At 31.1% G+C, this 26328-nt stretch overlaps 1 protein-coding gene across 1 annotated transcript; it reads right to left on the bottom strand.

Annotated features, from left to right (window-relative positions):
* Positions 1–4728: 4728 nt before the first annotated feature.
* Positions 4729–5354, bottom strand: LOC111370300 (ethylene-responsive transcription factor 12-like). The gene has a single exon (XM_022991973.1). It carries the CDS (start codon positions 5313–5315, stop codon positions 4860–4862), a length of 456 nt encoding a protein of 151 aa, XP_022847741.1. The 5' UTR covers positions 5316–5354; the 3' UTR covers positions 4729–4859.
* Between the last annotated feature and the right edge of the window lie 20974 nt (positions 5355–26328).

Genomic DNA, 26328 nt, shown 5'->3' with positions numbered 1-26328 from the left:
ATCAGAGAGAACCCTAGACCCTGCACTAAAAGCAAATTTCGAAGCTACAGTGCTAATCGGAGGTGTTAGTAGATCTTTTGCCATTGCAGAAACTATTGGCCATCGGCGTTCATACTTTCGCCAGAAGTCAACTACTTCTTCTGAATTTTTCCTTAATGCATTGTTACTAGGCCAATTATGATTAAAGTAATCAAGTAATTCAGCAGGCAACGCATTTTCACTAGTACATGCAGTAGAAGACAAACTACTATGACTGGAGGAATCATATGCATTTCCAATTTGACCATATCTATATGAGTTAATACCTTCAAATAAATTTAAAATTTCAACGTCGTCATCTCCTAAATTAGTAGGAGGAGTACTTGTAGAGCCGAAGGGTACACGAGTAACTTGTGTACCCATTCGTGAAGCATATATTACATACATTTCAGATAAAGTTGCTTCCAAATTCCTATAGGTAATAGGTATGTTAAAAGTTAAAGATTATGACATCCACTCAATTATAAATTTAGTACCAGATAAATTATATTGAGGGTCCATGATGCATGCTAACGGAAATAACATGGGCAAGTCTTCTCAATATTTTCTAAACTTTAATTCCATGACATTTATAACTGAACTAAAATCGGGGTCATTTTTAATTCTATCAAAAGCCCTAACAACTAGATAAAGACGTTGAAGGACCATACAACTAATAGGATAATAAACACCAGACAAATATTTGTAGCATCATAAAAACTTTTCAAAAAATGTTTAATTTTAGTAACTAAAATCCAATCGGACTCAATCAAAACAGTTTTCTCGTCGTCTCTAAAATGCCTACTGTTATAAAATTCAGTAATTAAATGTTCGAAGCCTTCACATTATTTTAATAATAAATATGTGGAGTCTCATCTATGCGCTACGTCACTAATAAAAGTTTTTGAATGCGACACCCCATGTTCGGCATAAAAGTCCTCAAATGCTTGTTTTCTACTAGGTGAAATAGTAATATAAATTAGTGCATCCCTAATTCGTTGAATTTCATCCTTAACATGTTTTAAACCATCTTGTACTATTAAATTTAAAATATGACATACACATCGAATATGAAATAAAAAACCACCAAATTCAGGTTGAAGTACTCTTTGCAATTTCTCGATAACAGGCTTATTTACATTAGCGTTGTCGAACGTAAAAGAACGAATTTTACTCTCGCATTTATATTCTCTAATAACGTTCATAATAGCACTAAATATATTGGGAGCATTGTGCGGGTACTCAATAATTTTAAAAGCAATTATTTTTTTATGCATGATCCAAAGTGGGTCTATATAGTGTGCAGTTGCAGCCATATAACCTCTTTTATTAATCCCTTCCCATAAATCCGAAGTTAAAGATATTACACCCCCATATTTTTCTAAATCGGCAATCAATGTTTTATTTGCATTTAAAAAACATTCTATTGTATCAGAACGAAAAGTATTTCGACTTACCCCAACGTACCTCGATTGAAGACATTCTTTGACAAATGTAACGAAATGTTGGTTGTCCGTTTGTGCTAGTGGCAACTCAGATCCGGCAATGTACTTCACGATTCCTGTTCGAGTTCTTTCCTCCGAATACATCCACGTATTAAGTGGCGTAGTAGTAGTAACACCGCTGCCTGAAGTACCAAATTGTAGTTGCGTTTGACCAGCAGGAAGAAGACCATGTTTGGCCGTACATGCTTTGTAGTGACGGTTGAGGTGGGTGGTTCCAATGCCTTTTTGATGAGCCAATCGTTGTTGACAGTATTTACATACTGCTTTGATTTCTGGAATTCCATCGACCATACGACCAGTTTGAACCAATTTAAAATGATCTCAACATTTTGCATGCTTCTTTACCTTTCTCTTCCCTCTTGCATCGGAAATTTCAATAACAGGTTCATCATCCTGTTCCAAATCAATTGGAGCCTCAGCATCAATGTCATCCAAATTAATTTGATGACTACTTTCTTGAACATTGTAATCTTCAATATTTACTGGAATGGGTACTTCATTTAGACCGGCGAACTCATTCCCATATTGATTATGGGACACATTTGCTTCATTTCCGACTCCGACATCGAACAAGTTTTCAATAAATGAGCGTGAATCCATTTGTGATTAATTGAAATTGAATGTTGAAGAAAAAGAAGTGAAGTAGAATTGAGAAATGAATGAAAATTATGTAGTAGTGTAGAAACTATATTGTAAAATCAAGATTATAATTTAATGATATGAATATAAAATGTAGAAGAGTATAGAAATGAGAATGAATAAATAAATAATATTGATAATAATTGAGTTGTAGAGAGTATAGTAGAGAATAAGAGATTGATAGTAAGTTTGGTAAGAAAAAATGTTGTAATTGATGGTTATTTATAGGAAGAAAATGAAATTTGAAAAAAAAACAAAAAAAATATCAGGGGACCAAAACGGTCACTGACAAAGTTCAGTGACCCTTCGGTCAAAAGTGACCGAACGGTCACTGAACTTTGTCAGTGACCGTTCTGGTCACTGAATTTTTTTTCGTTGATTGACGAGCCGAGCCCGGCTCGGCTCGTCAATCAATTCATAGGTTCGGCTCGTTGCTCGTTTTAGGCAAGCCGAGCCCACGAGCCCGCGAACTACTCGGGCCCATTGTCACCACTAGCAAGAGATAAAGCAAGGTCCACATTTCACTTTGCCTAGTCCCTTCTTATGTGCTTTTAAGAGGCAATTGGACAATTGAACAAAGCCCTTGGACGACTCGTCTGATTGTTACTTTCTAAGTGTTATTTTTTAGGTGAGACATAACCTCCTATGTCTTACATTTTAGAGGCAATCGATATATTATGTGATGAACATCTTTTGCAAGCCTCATATTGGCCAAGATATACCATATATCGATAATTTTGATTGCTCTACAACAGCTCGCTCAGTTAACTTTTCAATTTGTGTAGGCATATGACAACTACAGGTCTAGGATAATAGCTTTTTATCTTATAATTAGACGGCCACGTGTCTAGATAGTCAAGGATTGACACAGCTTAGCTTGTCCAGTAGCCATTAGGAAGAGGTCACGTGTCAATGTCCAATGGACTTCAGCTCACCTCTGTTGGAATAAATACTTACACACATTGAATTCCAAAGGTAATGCAATTTTGAACATAAAATTACTCTCTCAATCTTGGTGATATTATTTCTTCATTCTAATACCAGTATTTCTTATATTGTATCTTTCCCAAACCCAAATATCTTCTATCGTCTGACTTGAGTGTTGAAGTGTCCACGACGGGATCGTCACACCCTGTCGAAGCTATGATCATGTATAGTCTAATGTAATGTCCAACATGCAAATAACGTATACACGGACCAAAAGAGGAACATAAATCTGTTCATAACGTGGTCCCATCAACTTTCAAGACCAGCACTAATAACTATTAAGTTAGGATATATAAAAAGGTTAAACCCTAATCTTAAGGGTCCTCTACCACTCCTGTCCTATAGTATCGTGAGGGAGGTAAATCGCAGGTTATGCCTCCAAGGGTATAGAGTGGAAGGCTGCTTATACACTTGCACTTACCCAAGAGCCAAATCCATATTTCAGGATTCGAACCCTTGACGCAGCAACCTCAAGCAAAGTTGGATTTCTCCACCCTCCACTTTTACCACTTGGAGATGTGCCCTGGGGACAAGTTAGGATATATCTTCATATCAATGGGAGTTACGGAACCATCGAAATGACTTTTATTTGGATACAAATTTAATTAGTTAAATATTAAGACCCCAACTAGTTTAGTTAAAAATTGAATTATTAATATATTTTGATACAAGTTGATAAAATGTGTAATTAAAAAATTGACAAAATCTATGAGTATCATAAAATGTTTGATCGAAAATGAGTTTTAAAAAATAAGAATCAAAGCATGGGTCAAAAATGTGCTTTTATTTCAATCATGCTACATGAACATCAAAATTAACATAAAATTTGACATAATGCCAAATGAAATTCTATTATTAATCCATTTAAAATACAATAAACTTTTTCATTCAATTTAAAATCCTTTTTCATTCTATTGTTTATCTTCTTCATTAACACCTACACTAGTATTTTGTGGGAAGGGGGTTTCGGACACGTGGGTCAAGTGCCGGTTTTTGAGTTGCTTTCTCCTCGGAATTTGTCGGTTTCTTACCTGTAAATTTCTTAGTGATACCAAAAATATTATGTACAAAAGTTAAAAGATAAAGTTACTTTGCTTGAAGAATTTTACAAAAAACTTGACATAATTTCATGTGTCGATAGATGATTGAATAAAATAGGTTACTGTATTTCAAACTTAATGTCAATCTTGACGTTCATGTAACATGATTGACAATAAAAAACTAAGTATAAGAAAATTTTTATCCTACTTGTACGGGGTTAACGTGACAAAATGTAAGTAGATTGTCGTGATTTGTTGTCCATAAGATTTTTCAGTCAAAAAATAATCTCACACTCAAACCCTGCAGTCCAGTCGGTGACTCTTAGACTTGGCAAGATCATCAGAAGGCACCACAATTTTCAATTTTCGTGTGATCATCGGAAATGTGCAAGTACATAAAACTGACGATGATAACAGCCCAATATATTTAACCATTAAACCCAGATTACTCCAATTAAGTAGGCAAACTCTCCACTAAACACAAATATGAATTCATGATTTAACTTTCAAGAATAATAACAAGGATTAATTATGGAAGCTGAAAAGAAAATCAAGAACTGAGGTGGTAAAGTTTCAATACATAATCATAAAAAAAAACTGGAAAAACATACATACATATGGACAACTGCTAAGATTACTTTCTTACATCACAGAAATATTTGAAAAATGCTTACATCCACAAAGGTGGAGGCTCGTTCAAGTCTATGGGCAACCCACGTCTTACTATACCGAAATACTTCGCTTGGTCATCGCCGGACTCCACCACCGGAGTTCCAGAAGCGCCACCCACTTCCGTCGTGCTGTGATCACCAGCCCTGAAGCTCACATCATTGATGTCATTCAAGTTGTTAATCATGAGCCCACCGGCAGGCGAGACACACCGGTGTTCGGTCGTAATGTTGATGTTCAAAGACAACCCTGGTGACGGAGTGGGAAAGTTGGTTTTGGCTTTGGTACCACGGAGGGACCTGGCGGCGCCGTCGTAGGCTAGTGCAGCCTCCTCCGGAGAGTCAAAAGTGCCTAACCAAACCCGGGTTTTCTTCCAAGGGTCACGTATCTCAGCTGCATAACGACCCCATGGGCGCTTTCTGACTCCTCTATAATGACCCTCACGTGTGGACGCCATGGGAGAAGAGAACAATGTTTTTTTCAGTGAGAAGAATGGGTAGAGGAAATTAGGTCAATGTCTTTGATTGGTCATTAGTTTAAAATGTCGAGTTTTAGTCACTGAACGTAGGTCAATGTCGTCGTTTGTTTACTGAACTTAAGTCCGTGTCTTAGATTGTTTACTGGAATTTAAAATGTCGAATTTTGACTAATGAACTTTGGAATATATCGTACGTTACTCACTGCATAACTATTGAACTTTGAAAAATATCAAGTTTTAGTGAGTAATATACAGTATTTTTCGAAGTTCAGTTAGTAATGTACAATATTTTTCAAAGTTCGGTGAGTAATGTACACCATTTTTCAAAATTCAGTGACCAAAAATTGACATTTTAAATTTCAGTGAGAAACGAAGACATGGATCTAAGTTCAAACTCAACATTTTAAATTTCAATTATTAATCAAAAATATGGACCTAAATTCAGCGACCATTGAAACAATTAACTTGAGATTCTGCATGGTTATTAATTTAAAAAAACTGTTTAGAAGGATTATTTTGTAGCATAACTATAATGTCCTTTTGCTTTGTGATATGGTACATATTTTTTTATTAAACTTTAATTATTAATTAATTCCCAAATAAATAATTCATATCATTCACAATAAATATTTAAACCGAATTTGTATGACAGAATTATTTTATATAAAAATATATTTTTGTTTGATTTCTGTATTATTTTAACATCACAACATATGATTTATATTTGTTTTGTTTCTTTCTTTATAATAAAAATTTGAATAGTTTGGAAAAGTTGTAATAATACAGATTCTAAAATTCTGAGTAAGATGGATTTAAAGCTTCTTAAAAGGAAAAACAATTTTGTCAAACTTTAACCTAACATCAATAAATTATTTTAGAAGAAAAGGGAATTTTATCCTCCAAAAAATACTTTCGTATTTGAGAAATAAAAGTATTCGTGTACAACTGTGAACTCAAATTCTTCATGTAGATTTATTTTGTCTTTCTTTGTTTTTCGAATTATTTACATATATAACTTGAATCGTGTGTTTTATTTATAATATTGGTATATGTATTGGATTGACCATCTAATTGACGTATTGATTGAAATAAAATTGGTTCAAAATTTGATCCATTAAAAATGCAAAGGTAAAAAAACAGTTTATTTATTTATTTATTTTTTAACCCACCCGTTCATTTTATGAAAAACAATAATTTTTTATAATTAATTGTATTTTTAATTACCTATTCAATCTTTCAATTCCTATATAAATGTTTGGGAATTGTTTAGTGGATCTAAATAACCAGTATTCCAAGTGATAGGCCAGTTACCGACAAGTACTAGTGGAGAGTGGAACACAATCTGGCTTGGCCGTAGGGGCTAGGGAGCAAGAGGATAAACGGATAAAGAAAATTTAAATATTAGAAAATGCTATTTGTATATTGTTGTGTATATATTATTGTATATATTCATATAAAAAATCGTGCTTGATGGTCAGGGCTATATGTATCTTTATCCTTATATAAATTAATTTACGTATTTATGACATGGATTATATTAACTGATTTTCATTTTTTTTAAATATTTGTTGTCTATTGCCATTTACATATTCTTTTACATATTGAAATGAAATTGTCAAAATCTCTTCACCACTTAAACAATAGTGTATATGTATTGTGGGTTAATGACAAAAAGAAATTGGAGAAAATGACTCGGTCCAATCTTATCATATTTTATGTTGGTAAATAAATTTGTAAATTGTGATATACATATAATACAATCATTTTTTGTATCGTTTTCTCGCTCTTCTTTATAATCTATCTATATAACAATCTGTATGCATTCATATATGAATAAATAATGTTATCTAATAGTGTTAGAATACCGGTTTAAATGGTCAGATTTGATAGGTTTAATTAATTGAATCGTATGACATTATAAGTGAATATATTGTTTAGTATCGTGTAATTATTAACTAGACGATGCTTAGCCCAAATACGATGCTTAGCCCCTATTTGGGCTCCATTATTTCAAATTATAATAAAATGGATAGTAATTTTTTGCCGAATATATAGTGGAAAAGGAAGAAAAAGTTTTTATGTTTATATGTAATATTACTTTCTGGAGAATGTGTAATTGATAAGAACACAGAGAGAAAAATGAATTTCAATTTAATGGGAGCCAAATAGGGGCTTAATAACTGTAGACTATCTTCAACTCCACACTAAAATTTGAGGTAAGTTTAGCATCATTTTGCACCAAACTGAATACCAAATAAACAATGTTTAATTATTTTCCTTATTCTTTTATTCTTAACTCTTTATTTATCTAAAAAATTATTTATTTATTTAATAAATTACTAAATAAATAACAATGTTTCGTTAACTAAATTATTGAATGTGCTAATAAATTTAAAAAATATACTTGTAGTAGTAATAGTACTTAAAAAAAATTTATTATTATAATAATTAATTAAGAATCATATTTTTCTGTATAACAAAAAATGACACAAATACTCCCAGCAAATATTTGGTCAAACATGGAAAAGTAGGGCGAAAAGGACATTATTTATTTTGGTGCAAAAAGGATTGTCATTATTCACTTCACCATTTTGGTGTAAATTATGATGTTGGTTTGGAGAGGGGATTTCACCAAATTTTTTATACCAAATGAAAAAACGGGTGAAATGGTGCAAGGACGGGAGATGTTCTTGATACAATGGATTAGTCTACAAGTACAAAATCAATTACTAAAAGTTTGACATTCTTGACAAGTAGTGGCTCCCTGTTAATGGGGCGGCTGGCCCCACCACCACTCCACCAACAGGGGGCCACCATTTGTCAAATTTGTCATTGATTTTGTACATATAGAATAATCCTTGATACAATAGGGTGTTTGACACCTATTTTTGTGGAAAAATGAAATTTAGAATAGTAGATTGATGAAAAATGTGTTGATGAAAATTTTTTAATTTACGTATAATATTATTTTAATGAAAAATGTGTGATTGAAAAAAAAAAAGAAAAAAATACATTTTGTAAAAAATGAGAATCAAATTGGACCTAAACCCTCATTTGTTTCTCATTATTTGCTCATTAAAATAAAAAAATATGATCGCTATCTATTATATCAAGTCAGCATATTTGACTTTATGCCCCTGTTTGATTAACATTAAATTAAATTACATTACATTTCATTTTTCTCTCTCCTATTTTCAACCATACAATCTTCTATAAAATAATATTACACGTAAATCGAAAACATTACCTTCTTTTTCAACCACTCATTTTTCTTAAAAATACTATTCCCCCCATTACCATTTTCAGGTAATGGGGCCAAACAGGGGCTATATCTCTCGGATGGGCTCATAACGACTATATTTTTCGTTCGTATTTTTACATTAATGCGTATCAAATAGGACATAAATGGCCTTACTTTGAAATATTAATAAAGAATTGGATGGAGCACACAATAATTAAAGTGAAGGAGAGCAAAACGGCGAAACGGTAAGTATATGTGGGGCAAGCAGATCCGCCGAATGATAAGACGTTTCACCCAGTGGAGATCATGTGACCACTTCAACCCGCCCCTTGCTTACCCCAATACGCCGCCTCCGCCATTTCCAATGTTTGTTGTCAATGGATGATGTCACTATGCAAGGAAGGAATTACTTGTTTACTCGACTTCTGTTTTTTTAATTGTTGGGGAATTATTTAACTAAATTGGACTATGAAATGGCTATTTTGTTTCCTTAAAAGAATTTGTAAATAATTTATTGATGAATGAAGCTTCTTGTACATTCTACATTATATATAAAGTTTGACATACTTTGTAAATTCAAAATGCTGTTGGCGGAAAAGTGCGTAGTTTTTAAAAACTGTCTAATTATGCTACGACACGTGGCACAATGTCAAGCTTGATGTCAAATAAAATGTACAAGTAGCATGATTGTCTATTGATTTAGGGAAAAAAAGGTAAATTGGGTCACCTAAATTTAAGAGTTCTCCATTGAGTGATCAAACTTTAATTCTATTCCAAATGAGTAATAGCCTAGGTTTGGTGGGGATTAAAATAAAAATTTTAGTATATTTTGGTAAAAAAAAATGATGAAATGTAAGATTAAAAAGTTGTGGATCCCATAAAATATATGGTTAAAAATTGAATGTTGACTTTGAGACAGATTAAAATCTAAATTAAAATTACTACCAAACGGAGCATACTATTTATTTCTAATTAAGTTCCTTTTCGGTATATGAGATGAGATGGTGAAAGTAACTATCACACTATTCAACAAAGTTGATATGTTTTAATTTATTTGATACAGATACAAGTTTCTGTCCATTGTGGATATGATAAAAACTTCTCACTACTGACGTATCAAAAAAACATTGCTTATGATTCTTTCAAACTCAAATAATCATAATTAAGGTTCTTTTTTTTTATATCAGTAGTGATAAATTTTTATCTTATCCATTAAGGCAGAAGATCAACTTCATTATTTGATAAAGTGGTGATGACCCCATAGCTTCAACTTCATGACAGCGACTCTATTAACTCATAAACAGGAGAGGAACTCCATTAAAGATTAACAGCATTCTTCAAATTCAATCACTCCGTTAAATGTAATACCTATAGTTCAAAGAATTTTTAACCGTGGCTATGGAAACAAGATAGAGATAGAATGTCACATGACAAAATTCATTCAAATGTGGACCGAAAGACATTAATAATTTATTTTTGATTTGAGGAAATTATGTTCTAAAAAAGCATGATTTAATTAACGTAAAATTTTAATGACGTGTCATTTTCATCATTCTTAGATATTAATAAAAATATAATTTTGGGATTTCTCTGTATTTGAAAATTGCCATTTAGTAATTTTTCATATTAAGGCTCAATCCAATTAAGTCTATAGCGTCTACAAATTTAGTCATACGTCCCTTCCTTTTGTTTTGTGGTTAGGATTTCATTATCATGTCATAACATTCCTTTAATCTTTTATCTATACTGGAACCCTTGTATTCATTAGATAACGATTATTACCTCCCAAAAAAAGTATTTTTTCCTCTTTTAATTCTTCCTTGTCGAAAACTTGTACTCGATCCAATCAAATTGAATTTTATCATTTTCATATTGACAATTCAATATAGAAGGATATAGACTCCCATATATATGCTTCTCTTCCTGCGACTTTTCCCACGTAAATTGCAATATTTGAACGATCGATTCTTTCTCTCAATTTTTATCTCTTTTCTTTTCCTTTTATGAATGAAAACAAAGGAATGTCTAATTAATTTTAATCAGTTAAATAATTCGAATTTGAAATATAAAATAGATAAGCATAGAAACTCAGTCACGAATTAAAGGCAACTGACAAAGTTATTGAATTTGAAAGAAAATAAAAATTAAGATTTGGTAACTTAATTGAAATTTTTTTAAATCGAGCGATCTCCTATGAAAATTACGCCCTCAAAGGAGGCAGGAGTCACCTGGAACCACAAGTGCGTTGGACGTTTCTTTAAGCTATGTCTAGGGGCATTGACTCGACGAGCGCTGAGTCGATGTTTTCAGGTTCCAAGTTCCAAGTCTTTCTTTCTCTCTCTAGCTTTAATCTCCAATTTCATTTTATTTATTTCATTTCATAGGAGTGAACCTGTCCAATGCTTCTAGAGAGGATAATGCTATTTGCAAGTTTAGCATGATTGTTCAAGAGAAAACATAAAGAAAATTAAAATTATATCGTTGTCGATTTTATATCTCGTAAGTGTATAGATCGTAACAAATAATAAAATGGATCTAAAAGTTTGGATATCATTTCTATATGACTATTATCTAATAATTAATTCAATTATTCTTAGCTTTAATTTGATCAACAACAAATAAAGTAATTATTTTATTTTATTTTTTTATTATTGTTTTTTGAAATTTTCTACTTTAAATATAATAAAACAAGTAAAGTGAGTTTTAATATGATGGTGCAAGCGTTAGGATTCATGAATTCAATAGAGTTATCCCCTTAATCTCAATAACCAAGTTTCATACAATTGATTATATTTATTCAATTGAATTATTCTAATATATTCAATTTATCACTCTTGAGTTCTCATTAAATCTATCTAACTAATTCAATTTCACATCTCTATGTGAATTAATCTCAGTTAAACACAATTATTTTTTAAGAATTTATGTAATGATTGCAAAACTTGGATAAATATATCCACATTTTATACTAATTATCGACTTTTACTACGTGATCTAAACAAATAATTACCATATCTCTATGTAATTATTGTTCACCAAATCAATGAATTAATGGCCAATTAATCCAAGCATTAAGTGGAAGTAAAAATAGTTCACAAAATCAATTTGGGATTTAAAACTTTTTAATTAAAAACTATGTTCAAAACTAGGTTACAAAAATTCATCATAACTAAATACTTCATTACAAATTGGGAGAAAAAAAATACAATATACAATAATGAATTAATAAAGTACATCATCGGATTTTAAGGAATAAACGTGAAAAGATGGATATCTTGCTCCAAGAATCCATCTCTTTTTGTAAAATCCTTGAAACCCTAGCTTCTTGATTGATTTGTTGATTTTTTTTCCTCATTCGACTTGAATTATCTATTTACAATGAATTTCTCAAGCCTTGGTTTGAATGTGTGGTATAATAAAACTCCACAAACCTCCTTAAATTGTTTGAATAATCTATATATTTTGCAGAACAAAATATCGGTAAAATCCTCGTTCAACTTGATTTCCACCAAAGAGTTTAAATTAATTTCTATTAAAGAGTTAAAAAGAAATAAAAGGAAACAAATTTATTTTTCCAATTGAACTCTTTTTCTCATGTAACTTTATTTCTCCATCTCCTTTTATTTTGCAACTAAGTCCTCTTTATTCCAAAATCATAATAGTTGACCAGAGACAAGTTTTAATGTTTGCAATTTAGTCCTTAACTTTCCAAGTGTTGAATTTAACTCTCCAAACTCACGAATTTATACTGAATGCTCCATTAATATTTTCAATTGATCTTTTGCAATCCGATTAATCTTCAATTACTTTAAATCGACTTTAATTATGCTTCAAATAGCATCTTTTCACATAAATTGTATCCAAGATGGGATTTTTCTCCAATTAACACAATTTACTATATAATTAAATAAGAATAAAAGTTCGAATAAGCGCATAAAATGCACTTATCAAATGCCCCTCAAACTTAAACTCTTGTTCATTCCAAGCAAGGCTATCTACTATACACACAAGGAAACAAAATAAATAAATAAATTGTATTAGATAACTTTTTCGAACTTGTATTAGGTATTGAAATCGTTTGATACTTCACAAAAGTTTATGATTAATGCAACTAAAATTAATTCTCTACTTAATCCATGCTTGATTGATCTATGTGTGCATGGTAAATCAAATTATCATAAATTTTTAAATTCATTATAGCTCAACCCTTAATTGTCACATATTTCATATCTCTCTTTTGGGATGCACACCTCCGAACTTGTTTTTCAATCACGTTCTTGAGGTATTTATTCTATGGTTGATCGTACAACACTCTTTTTTTCCCTTTTTTGCTCAAATTTGGTTGGATTTCAGCAAAGAAAATCACTATCTCAATACGTGATAATTCTCTTTAAGTTTGAGTGTTTCAACCTCTAAGCTTCAACTAGGATAATAACTCTCACCAAAAGTCTAAATTTCAAATTAAGTATCCAAGCCTTAGCCGGACAGAAACAGTGCTTATAGTTGTTTTTCCACTGCCTCAGCATACTTTGGTATGCTTTTTTATTGTGTCCCTTCTTCTATTTTAGGTCGTATGAAACTCGCAAGCGTACGGAATCGGTGACAAGTAATAATAAAGTGAGTGGTGAGTTATCGTCTCACGATAAGTAATGTTTAATTCTAATTCACTATTTACCACCAAATTCGATGTTCATGACATAAAAGATGTGATTTGGTTGTTATTTATTCTAATTCTATAATAGAAAGCAATAAAAAATGTTTTGTCAAATATGTGAATGATTGTATTGGATTCTGAATCCTCCTATTGTCATTTATTTTAATTCTTGATTTATAATATAGTCAATTCATGCTTTTGTGACAATTGATAACACTTGCTTATTTAATTTTCTTTTCCAAGATAAATTAAGTCTATGCTAATCACGATCCAGTCCTATTTCTAGTCCGAATTCATATGACCAAAATGTATTAAATTATAGGTTACCTATGTGATTGCATATGTGAAAAAGATTGTTCCTAATTCTATCTATATATGTTAATTTTGTCGCGTTCTAAACTTATCGTAAGTCTCCCAACACTACAACAAATAAATAATTATTCAATTGGTGGCCAATCAATTAAATAATGCAATGGGTATGCAAAATTAATCAAGAAACACAAGAATTAAACTAAACTACTAGTCTTGAATTAGAAATAAATAACAAATAGTGTTTATCTTCATTCAATACAAAAGCAAATCTAACATAACATATTATTATATAAATCACAAGAAGAATAATAGAAAAACATCACCGGATTGTGATAGAATACAAAAGATGTTGATCTTCATGTCGAAAGTTGAATTCTTCAAAATTTTGATGTAATTGAACTTCAATTCCTTGCTATGGCTTGATCTCCTCTCTGAAACTATGGTAATTGACCATTTATTCTTGATGAATTTGATGAAACTATTGTGTACGAAGAGGCAAGAGAGAAAATTCTTTCGTTGTTGCCCATGTGTTGTATTTTATATGATGAAATTAGGTCAAAATTCAATTTCCAATTGCCTTCCAATCACTAATTCGTTTGGCACCTTCATGGTTAATTCATTTGTTTCTACATGTCCTTCTTCTTTAGTTGTTGGTTCATCAGGTTTACTAATAAAAAGATCATCCATAAGCAAGTTACTTGACTCATCCAAAATCATTTGATCTCCAATTCTTTTATATTTTTGCATGATGATGTCTCCTATAATTATTTCACTATAACCATCTTTTTTTTTCCGATGAACAATCGAAGATAGCTTTCCTTACGTCCTTAGGAGTTGCCAATAAAAAGTAATTTTTAGTATAATAAAATGCACCATAATATTTACATGTTTGTCTAATCTCATCATAAATAATAGATTTGACATTTAGTTTATTCAAGAAACCATTCTTATCAAATATGATAAGTTGATTGTATCCCATCTTTTTAAATTCTTATCTAGAGAGGAATTTTCCAAGGAGCATGTCACCGTTATCCAGGTCAAGATCAATCATTGTGAATTTTCAACCTCTTCTTTTCTTTCCTTGTCAATTGAGCAAAGGAAAACAAGTAGATCAATTAAAAATGAAAAAGAAAAAATCAAACAAAAGCAAGATATAATTAAAATTAAAATTAAATAAATATAGTCTCCAACAATGATGCCAAAAACTTGTTTTCGATTTTATATTCGTGAGTGTATTCATCGTAACAAGTAATAAAGTAGACCTAAAAGTCCAAATATCGTTTCCACGAGAACTACTATTTAATAATTGATTCAATTATTCCTAACTTCAATTTGATCAAAAATAAATAAAGTGGTTTTTTTTTTCTTTTTTGATTTTCTACTTTAAATATATTAAAAGAAGTAAATTTTATTTTTAATATGATGGTTTAAATGTTTTGATTCATGAATTCATTATAGTTGTTCCTTTAGTCTCAATCACCAAATTTTATACAATTGATTATGTTTACCTAGTCGAATTCTTCTAATGTATTGAATTTATCTCTCTCAAGTTCTTATTAAGTATATTTAACTAATTTAATTCCATATCTCTATGTGAATCAATCTTAATTAAACAAAATTAGACTTCATGTAACGATTGCGAGATAATCCCCCTAGTGGTCACTGAACTTTGCCGAAATCCCCCCAAGAGGTCACTAAACTTCAAAACGTCCTTAAACAGTCACTGAACTTTGTCGAAGTCCCCAAGTAGTCACCGAACTTCAAAACGTCCCTAAGTGGTCACTGAACTTTGCAAAAAGCCCCTAGGAGGTCACTAAACTGTGATGTATGGGGCCCCAATTTGCAAAGTTGAGTGACCTCCTAGGGACTTTTTGCAAAGTTCAGTAATTATTTAGAGACGTTTTGAAATTTGATGACCTCTTGGGGAGATTTCGACAAAGTTCAGTGACTATTTAAGGACGTTTTGAAATTTGATGACCTCTTGGGGAGATTTTGGCAAAGTTCAATGACCATTGGTGGGATTATATCAACGATTGCAATAACTAGCGTAAGTATCTTTACGTATTATACTAATTACTAACTTTTACTACGGGGTCTAAACAAATAATCAATTGAACCAGTAAGACTTAAAGTAAAGACAATTCGAAACTTTTAATTTAAAAACAAGGTTCAAAATAATGTTACTCTCATTCATCCTAACTAAATACTTTATTACAGATTGGGAGAATAAAAATACCAAATTAAATTTGGATTTTTAGGAAAGAAAAGATGGAGATCCTGTACTAAAAATCCATTTCTTCTTGAGAAATCCTAGCTTCTTATTTTTTTCCCTCCTTTTGACTTGAATAATATATTTATAATTAGTTCCCCAAGCTTTGGCTTGAATATATGTGTATAATGAAATTCCACAACTACCTTACATTGTTTAACTAAGGTATGTATTTATAGAACAAGATTTAGGTAAAATCCTTGTTCAACTTGATTTCCACCAAAGAGTTTAAATTAATTTCTAATAAAGAATTAAATAAATACAAAGAAACAAAATTCTTGTTCCAATTGAACTCTTTTTCTCATATAACTTTATTCCTTCATCTTCTTTTATTTTGCAATTAAGTCTACTTCATTGAGCAGTAAGTTCTGGCTTTGATCTACTCCATTTCGAAAAATTGAGAACATCTGAAAATTAATCTGACTCACAATAATAGCATTAAAATATTTACAGATACTACTCGCCATGTGGAACTAGAGAATGAGCGCATTGGTGTGGTTAAATCTCTAGGACATACTTTTATGGTTGAATCTATTTCGAGCAAAAGAAACTAAACAGGGACCTAAAAGAACAACCTAAGTGCAACAGGAATGATAAATGATTTGAAAAGAAGAAAGATAAGAACAAACTGAAATACTTCAATTGTCAGGCACTGGGTCACTTTGCTTGAGAATGTCCTGAGCCAAAGAAGATGGTTCTTATATATATTTCTTTTAATACTGTTTATATTTCAAGCACTGTTATGCTAATTGAATCTTATTCTATGTATATTGTAGACTCGGGAAAGATAGACCATGTAACTAAAGTCAAGAAGCGTTTGTGGAATTCTGTCAATTTCTCACTGGTACAAAGTGGATATATGTTGGCAACGATTGTAGAGTGGAGGTGAAAAAGATCGGTACATGCAAGTTAAATTTGCACGGTGGCCATACTATTTTCATTCAAGATGTCCTGTTTACAGCAAGTATAAAAATGAACTTAATTTCCATTGTTGTTCTTTTAAGAATAGATTTCAATTTAAACTTTTATGGTAACTCTGTTTGTATAAACAATGGTAATGTATTTTATGGATCTGATAATGTAGAAGGTGTTTTTATAGTGTTGGATTGTGATCCAAACACTTAAAATTATTATGTTGATCATTGTTTTTCTATGAATGTATTTTATTATTATTATTATTATTATTATTATTATTCTCAAGATTTTAACTTTGATACATTTATATGTCATGCTAGATTAGGATATACTGGGTAAGAAAAGATAAATAGGTTAGTTAAAGAAGGCTTGCTAGGTTCAATCTCTAATGTTTCATTTCCGACCTGTGAGCATTTCCTAATTGGAAAACAACGCGAAAATCATTCAGTAAGCCTTGAGCGCAAAATTTGCATTACAGTTAGTCCATTCAGATATATGTGGACCTATGAATATGAGAGCAAGACATGGAGCCTTTTATTTCATTACTTTTATAGACAACTTCACGCGATATAGTTATGTTTATTTGACTTCTCATAAGCTAAAGGCATTAGAATGCTTTAGATGATATTTAAATATGGTAGAAAACCAAATAGATAGAAATGTAAAAACCTTAAGAGTTTATCGAGGGTGTGAATATCTATCCAAAGAATTCAAAGAACTATGTAATAATAAGAGAATCATTAGATAGTTAACTATTCCCAATACGTCAAAATAAAACAGTTTTCTTAAGAGGAGAAATAGAACATTGCTAGAAATGCTGATGTCCATGATGGCGCAGCCTAACCCATCTATTTCCTAACTGGAGAGATGCTTTGTTAATTACGACCTATATTCTAAATAGAGTTTGCTCTAAATTAATACCTACTACACCATATCAACTCTAGACAGGTACATCTCCTTATTTGAGTTCTCTTAGATCTTGGATCAATTGCCTATATCAATGATTCTTCAAGTAAGTTTGAAAAATTGGGATAAGAAGTGTATTTTCATAAGATACTCTGACCAGTCCAAAAGATATATGTTCATAAGTGAAAACCAAGATGTGATTATTACTAAAATAGAGTTAGTGATGTGGCATTTCTTGAAATTGATTTCCCTAGTAGGGAAGAAATTTAAAAGGAAGAATCTTTATATGAACTAGATGTTAGAGTTGTATTTGACGGATCAATTGAGGTGCAAGAGGAAGCACTTCCACGCGTCGATCCAAGTTGAAGCAATTTATCTCCAACTCACATTGGAGCTTTCACTTCATAAGAACACTAGAAAAGGTATGTCTAAACTTCATCTCGATATTGAATTGCAAGTTTTCCTAGTATATTCAGAAGATGATGAAAAACCAAAATCAGCATAAGAAACTCTATCATGCGCTGCAAAGGAATAGTGAAAGAATATAATGGAAAAAGAGATGGAGTCTACAAAATCAAAACCAGTCTGTGACTTAGTTGATCTTCCATCTGATCGAAAAGTCATTGGGAACAAATGGATTCTCGAGGTAAAATGAAGAGCTGATGGACTATAAAGAGGTATAAGGCTCGCTTGGTGGTAAATGTTAATGCTCAACGGAAAGGTATAGATTATGATGAGACCTTTTCGACAGTAGTAATATTTACTCCAATTCCCTTGCTCTTAGCCATAGTGGCATAAATAGATTTAAAGTTACATCAAATGAATGTGAAGATTGACTTTCTTAATGGAGAATTGGATGAAAAAAAATATACATGCAACAACTAGTAGGTTTCATTAAAACAACTAAGAGAATAAAGATTGCAAATTGAATAGACCAATCTATGGTCTAAAGCAGTCTTCTAGATAATGGTACTTAAGATTTGATAAGTGGTTATCTCATACAATTTTATCATAATGGATGAAGATAACTGTATTTATTGGAAAATGTCCAATGAGAAATTAATAATTTTATTACTCTACGTAAATGATATTTTATTGGCTGAGAATGATAAGAAATACGTTAAAACCATTAAGAAATTGCTGTACTCAAATTTTGAAATGAAGCATATGGGGTACATATTAGGTGTTAAAATTCATAAAGATTGTTTGAAGAGGCTTCTTATTCTATCACAAGAGCCATATATAAAGAAAATTTTTGATTGTTTCAAAATGAAGAATTGCAATCCTTTTGACGCTCCTATATCGAAAGGCGAAACTCTAAGTTTTTGCATGTGTCCTAAAACTCTTGAGAAAAAAAGTAGAAATGTCCAAAGTTCCATACTTCAGTGCAGTTGGGAGCTTGATGTACGCTATGATATGAACTTGTCCTGACATTTGTTGTAATGTAGGTCTGGTCAGCAAAATCAATCCAATCCCAAAAGAGAGCATTGAAAAGCTGTTAAGAGGATATTGAGATATCTAAAGGGTACTGCTCATTATTCTCTATGCTATTAAGGGAATGATTTTTATTTAAAATAATACATAGATGCTGATTGGGGTAGAGATCTAGATGAGCGCAAATCAACTTCGAGATATGCATTATTGCTTAATAGTGGTCCCGTCTCTTAGAGTAGTAAGAAGCAGACAATGCATTTCTTTGTCCACATTTGAATCAGAATTCATAGTATATGCTTCAGTAATATAAAAAGATGATAGGTTAAGGAGATTCTTACAACATCTAAGAGTCCTTAGAGGTGATGTGGGACCTATATTGATTTATTGATAGTTAGGTTGCTATTGTATTTACAAAAATCTCAAGTATCACAGTAGAACAAACAAATTTATACAAAATATAATTTTGTAAGAGACGTCATAGGAAAGAAGGAAGTGATTTGCAGTATATTTCTACGAACAAATGGTAGCTGATCCATTTACAAAGTCTATCCATAGATATGTCTTTATGACTCATGTTAAATAGCCGACATTGCGTAGAGTTTGAATTATGTACTATGTAAACATTTCATATAAGTCCATTAATGAACAATATTTTGTGTTCATATGTTTAGAGTAATCTTTTGTTGTAATTTTTAGATTACTATTTAATGTCACATATAAAGTATGTCAAGCAAGTTGAGATTGATTTACTCACACCAACAATTGTCTCAAGCACTTTGGGGTGTATTGACATGAGAAACAATGATCATGTTATGTGCATGATCCAGTCACCTTGATAAGACATCAAGATGATATTATAACAAATTAGCAGAATGAATTTTGCTATCCATTAGACCTGTACCATAGTCAAATTGAGTTATCGATTGGGATTGCCTAAATGAATAAATATAAGGAGAACTCAAGTTAGATATCGAGAATTATGATCTATACTATATATTGCCCTAAGAAAATGAGAAAACTTCGTATCACGTATTTCATGCCACATGTGTTTTAACGACCGATAAGAAATGAAAGAATTGATCCATATTTCTTTATTGTGTGAGTCTTTAAGGCACATATGACTCTACTTATATACCCTTATGACTTTTGACTGTTCTCAGAATTTAATTTCGGTGTTGCTACTTTAACATGTTTCTAATAGCCATAGTTGATTTGATTTGATAGGACATGTCTAGAAAAATAGCTGACTTAAGATTAAGGGATTTAAGTACGAAATGAAGACTATTTCATCTAACACCTCAACTTGCATTCATCGGTCCAACAATTGTGTTAACTTTTTGAATCTTGCGGCACAATTGTGAGTACAATATAAATGAGAAAGTTGAGTATGTACTTTGATTAATTGAGGGGTCAAAAATACTGAACTAGTATTACAAAATATATCTGGGGTATAGCTAGAAATATATTTCCTCTAGTAAAATTGCTATATATCCCTAACAATATATAGTGTTGTATACTCTTAAATTAACTTACTAGTTGCACAATCCATTTACCTATATGAACTTGGAAATATTGAGATAACTATAATTGATATTATATTAAAATCAGGTCAAGCCCACCATGTACGAGTGGGAGACATAGGTTAAAACAGGTCGTCTATGTGGGTTGACCTTACCAAATTTGCATGAAATGGTTTTTGGAGGGAGGAATTTGTTTTTAAGTTTGAATCTCCCACGACTCACAGCTGTTATATAACTTTCCATTAAAGCCATAAGAGATCGTGCAAAATTTGTGTAGAATAATATACACAAAATACACAATGGCTATGACTTGATATTGGTAAAATATACATTTCAAGTTGGATTCTTGGATTGTGAACATCAAACTTCTTCCTTGTTGATCGAATTTTTGACCAAGAAGGGGGTACAAGATGGCGTAGAAAGCAACCAATCAAAAGGCAAGTGATTCAACCTCATTTTGGAAATTTCAAGTAAGTTTTACAACTTGAAATTCAATTAAAAGAATGCAAACACATTTTACAATAACTTCCATGAGTAAAACATCATAACAATATGAAGTTTTTCTTAGACAAGGAATTACCATGGGGTTTCTTTTCTTAACTTAGGAATATTCCTTGTGTTTAAGGGAAAAAAAATTTCTTGTTGCTAGCCCAAATTTGCAGGTAACTTCTTTTTCACTTCCTGAAAATAAGTAAAAAATATATGTATTTGAGAGAGTGAGTGGTAGAGAAGGGCGTGAGAGAGGAGAGAAAGGAAGGATTGTCGAATGATTTTTGAGTGTCTTTAATCGTCTTTCAATGAAATATAGGAGTTATGGAGTTTTCAATCCTATAAAGTAAATTTTATTTTTCAAAGCATATTAACGACGTGTTTGAGCCCCATTGAAAAAAACGCAAATAATAAATTGATTGAGAATGTGTTGTTAAAAAATAATGAATTTTTTTTATTAGCATGTAATATTATTTTGTTGAAGAATGTGGGGTTGAAAAGAAGATAAAAAAATGTATTTTAGAAAAATGAGAATCAAACAAGCCTTAAGGACATGCTTGATATCGATTTTGTGAAAAGAGAATTTTTGGAGAATATACAATTAAAATATGAAAGGTCATACCCAATTGTAAAGTTATTTTATTAAAGAATGTCCGATTGAAAATGCTATGAAAAATTTCGCGATAAAAGAACATGATTGACTACGTTTAAAGTGTGACTATAAGTCTCTTTAAGATGATATTTAGTTGTATATTTTGGGTCATGTTGTTTGTGAGATAAAATGATGCACTGAAAAGTTATATAAAATATATTTTTCCTCTCTTAACAGATAAGACATGCTAATTAAGGGAATATTGAGAATAGAATGCAATGAAAAAAAAATGTTAGACATAAATGTGACAATGAGTAAAGATTATTGACTTTTCATACGACTAAGACATATTGCACTCGTTAAAATTGTGGTGTCAATATATTTACTCGTCAAAATATTCAGTTTTCCCATTTCCTAAATTTTGAAAGACTTGGCTCAAATAAAAACGACTACCAACCAACAAACTGTACAAGTACCCATGTTCTTGAAAAGAAAATGGTCTAGTCGTGCCTTTCGTTACTAAAAAATTCAATTTGATTTCTAATAACAAGCAACCACCTTTTTTATGTCAATAACTAGATCAGAAGTTGTAATCCAGTTTTAATATTGATCATCTACGTTTATCATCGTGCATATACTACTCAATATCCTAAAAGTGGCCAACAAGCGAGTAATCGGGAACGCGAGATGTTGAGGGACTGAGGCTGATCAACTGTGCAATTTTAGATCATCAACAAAAGATTTAGGTAGGAAGAACTCTCAAATTGTCGAACTTAGAAAGCCTCTATGAAAATCCATCTCTGCTTATGTTGTGTCCTCCTTCCTAAAACATTCTACATCAATTATATCAACCAGTGCACATATTTGGCACATGCTACAATTTTTAAATATTAAAAGAGGTCAATTAAAGTTTGGTTTTTAAAGAACAAAATTTAATCACACGTATAAATTGAAAATCCAAAAATCAAATTATCCGAACTTTATTTCTTTAAATCAACCTAAAGCTCTTGGAAACAAGATTCTTACCTACAAAAATGCTAAGATTAAATGAATACAAAGTTGTAATCTAGATAATTTAGAGAAAATAAATTCTGGCTGGTAGTAATGTATTAGACTGAGGAAATTACACCCATACATATTTTTTAATTGTTCATTTTAATAATAAGATGATGAGGTTATTCTTCCAAAAATTAGGCGTACTCCACTCCCACCCCAAACATATTTTTCAATTGTTCATTTTAATAATAAGATGATGAGGTTATTCTTTCAAAAATTAGGCGTACTCCACTCCCACCTCACCCGAATCCACACTACACCACCCCACCCTAACCTTAATTCATGTTCAACCCAAAAAAAAAAAAAGTCATTAAAGTCGAGTAATGGGATCTCCCTACACTACAACCTGCACGCGGCAGCACGATTGCTTTGCAGTAATAGTGTGTCTATTGCGCACGCACATTGATGATGAGGGTGCTCGTCCTTTATCCCATACCCCATCCTACACCATAACCCGCATGAGGCAAGGCTACTGCACTCATGTAGAGCGACGCTCATTGTTGTTGTTATAAGTAGCAAAAATTCTATCAGCGAAATTTCAATAGTTTTAATATATAGAAGATGACAACTAGGATTATCTAAAGGATGTGACAAATAATAAAAGCCTCAGTTTACTAAGGGTCAGTTTGATTGTAAGAATGAAATTTGGGTGAAAAGAAAATGAATTTCAGTGAATTGAATTACCTAAAATTTATTTTACTGGGAATTATCAATTAAATGTGTTTGATTGGTATAATTTTTCACTTGAAAAATGTTGAAATTTTGGATTTTTGGTGTTCGTTTAGCTTTGTTTTTCATGAAAATTGTCGATTAAAGGGATAAAATTTGTTATAATTGTAGATAGAATTTGTTTCCATTTAGGAAAAAAACATGGAAAACCCAATTCCCACCAAAACCAAAGGAAATTGAATTCCTTAAAAACCAAGAAAATTGGTTATGTGAGGGAGAATTGAAATACCGTGGAATTTTTTTGCCATCAAACATACACTTTTTGGTGGAAATGAAAAATATTTTCCAGTTTCCATAGAAAACCAAGCCTATCAAATAGGCTCTAAATACATTTGAATAATTTAACTTTTAAAAATTAATAAAGGTATTTTATCTCACTTTAATAAATAGGGACAAAAAATGAATTATCAAAAATTAAAAATTAAAAATTAAAAAAATTAAAGGGGTAGTAAACTGGGTGCCTCAAATGGATAACAACGTAGGAAATTACCCTACGAGGCGGGGAGATTGCCCTGACCTCGACCTCGACCTGCCTCGTTGGCATTCCTAGTGGTACGTTGGAGATGGTGGTGGATTGTGGATCTAAGGCGAAGCGATGTTTTGGATGATGTCAACGGTGGTGCAGTGGGGATAAGATAAGGTGAAAGAGATGAAGGGTAATTTGTCTAATTAATCAGGTTATTGTGACAAATTAATTTGATAATATATGACCTACAAATAAGTTATGAGTAATTAATTTGATAATTTGTGACAGATAAAGAAGTTGAGACCAATTAATTTGTGTGATTTGTTACTAAATTGCAATCGTGTGATAGTGACATTCTATGATTTGTGAGTAGTACATAATTATTACCACAAATTATATGTTATTGTGATAATGTCATCTGATTTTTGAAAAAATTCCACACATTTTTTAAAATTGAAATTATAGTAATTATGTATTTTTCAGCAAAATTCTTAAAATTGAAATTATGCCCCCGTTTGCTCCCATTATTTTTAATTATAATGAGGGGAATAATGTTTTTCTAAAAAATAGATGTTAAAGAATGAAGAGTTTTCGATTTACATGTAATATTATTTATTAAAGATTGTTTGGTTGAAAATAAGAGAGAGAGAAAATTTAATTTAATTTGATGAGATTTAAAGTGGGCTATATTTTGTAACTATAGTATTTTTTTCTATTAGATTTTTCATTGAATTACAATTCATGTGTGCATCCAAATGGTAAATACACATTTATGATATATAAATCCCACAAGCGAGAGGGGAAAATTCATGAAAATGGCCATTTCACCCGATGATATTTCTACAATGGCTTTTGACCATTAAAAAAAAGGTTAAAAATGAAAATAAGAATTTTATATATCATTTGCCAAAATTGCACTCATCTTCAACAAAGATAGGAGATGACAGAAAAAAAAGAAGAAAGAAAGAAAGAAAGAAAGAAAAAATTGACACAGTCTTTACAGTAGGGATCTGATTGAAGTTGTCATCCTCACAGTTTACCCGATGTCAACTACCACAAAACTTGTTCATTATCTTCAAGAATGTCTATTTTTTTATGATTAAGAGATTGATTTTTCATTTAGCATATTATGTGAATTTGTATATTAAATTGTTATTTATGATATTTACCCTTCATTATTTAAATAGATTATTGGGTTTAGGGTGGATTTTGACAAATAAAAGTTTATGTCGTCAGAAATGAGGATTTCTCATCATTTTTGGCTAAAGCATAGTCGGCCTCGGCCCATTTTTTTTCTTTTCCTTATTTGTTTATTCTTTTGTTTAATTTGTTTTATTTTTATTATAATTTTTTTGGAAATAGTTTTAAAATTTCTTTTTTTTCCCATATTATAAATAATTTTTTGTTCAATTTAAAATTCTTTTAAACTCTTTCCTTTTTATGATAAAACTTAATTTTTTAATTTTAATTAAATAATATTTATATTCTTTATTTAGTTTTTATAATTTTCTTTTATTTAATGTGTTTTGTTTTTATTATATTTTTTGAAATAATTTTAAAAGTTTCTTAATTGTTTTGTTCATACTATAAATAATGTTTTTCGATTTAAAATTATTTTTAATTCTTTTCTTTTAATGATAAAACTTAATTTTTTTCAATTTTAATTAAATAATTTTTATATTCTTTTCTTAATTATCGTAATTTTCTTTTGTTTATTTTTTATTATAAATTTTTTTTGAAATAGTTTTACAATTTCTTATTTCTTCATATTATAGATTTTTTTTATTTAGAAATCTTTTTAATTCTTTTCTTTTTACAATAAAACTTATTCTTTCAATTTTAATGAAATATATTTATGTTTAATTTTAATTTTTTCAATTTTAATTAAAAAGACTCCGTTGGGCGAATCATTTCTGCCGATGAAATCTTTTTTCCCCCATCCAACTACCTCTCCCATAGATCTCCTACACACGATCAGAGTCATTATTTCAATGATCTGTATGCCTGTCTGACTAGATTTATAACAAAGGAGGTGAGTGCGCTATGACGATAGTTGATAGGAAGGGTCAACGTGTTATCCTATGATGTTGGAATGCAACGCCGCCGCTTCGTAGACCTTCAGGAGGAGGTCACAGCATTTCAAGGCGATATATAAGACAGGCGGGATGACAAAAAGGGTGATGGGGAGGGGTGACAAAGAGTGGGGTCACCCATAATTGTGGACAGATTTTGAATTAGAATTATTTTTGTTTTCTGTGAAGTCGGTGGTTTCGATGGGGACGTGAGAGGTGGTGGAAAAAGAGAGGATGGAGGGGGTGGCCCTAATGGCGGAGGAGGTGGCAAACTCCGAGGAAGTGGCAATTCCCGTAGCGAAAGAGGTGGCGGTTTCTTGAAAGAGGATAGGACACT

This window comes from Olea europaea, chromosome 21 (assembly GCF_002742605.1).
Source record: "Olea europaea var. sylvestris chromosome 21, O_europaea_v1, whole genome shotgun sequence".
Lineage (NCBI taxonomy): Eukaryota > Viridiplantae > Streptophyta > Magnoliopsida > Lamiales > Oleaceae > Olea > Olea europaea.
This window is presented reverse-complemented; position numbering and strand designations above follow the sequence as displayed.

What these genes read in the sequence shown, in the direction of transcription:
- LOC111370300 (XM_022991973.1), bottom strand. Translation starts at nt 5,315, where the DNA reads ATGGCGTCCACACGTGAGGGTCATTATAGAGGAGTCAGAAAGCGCCCA.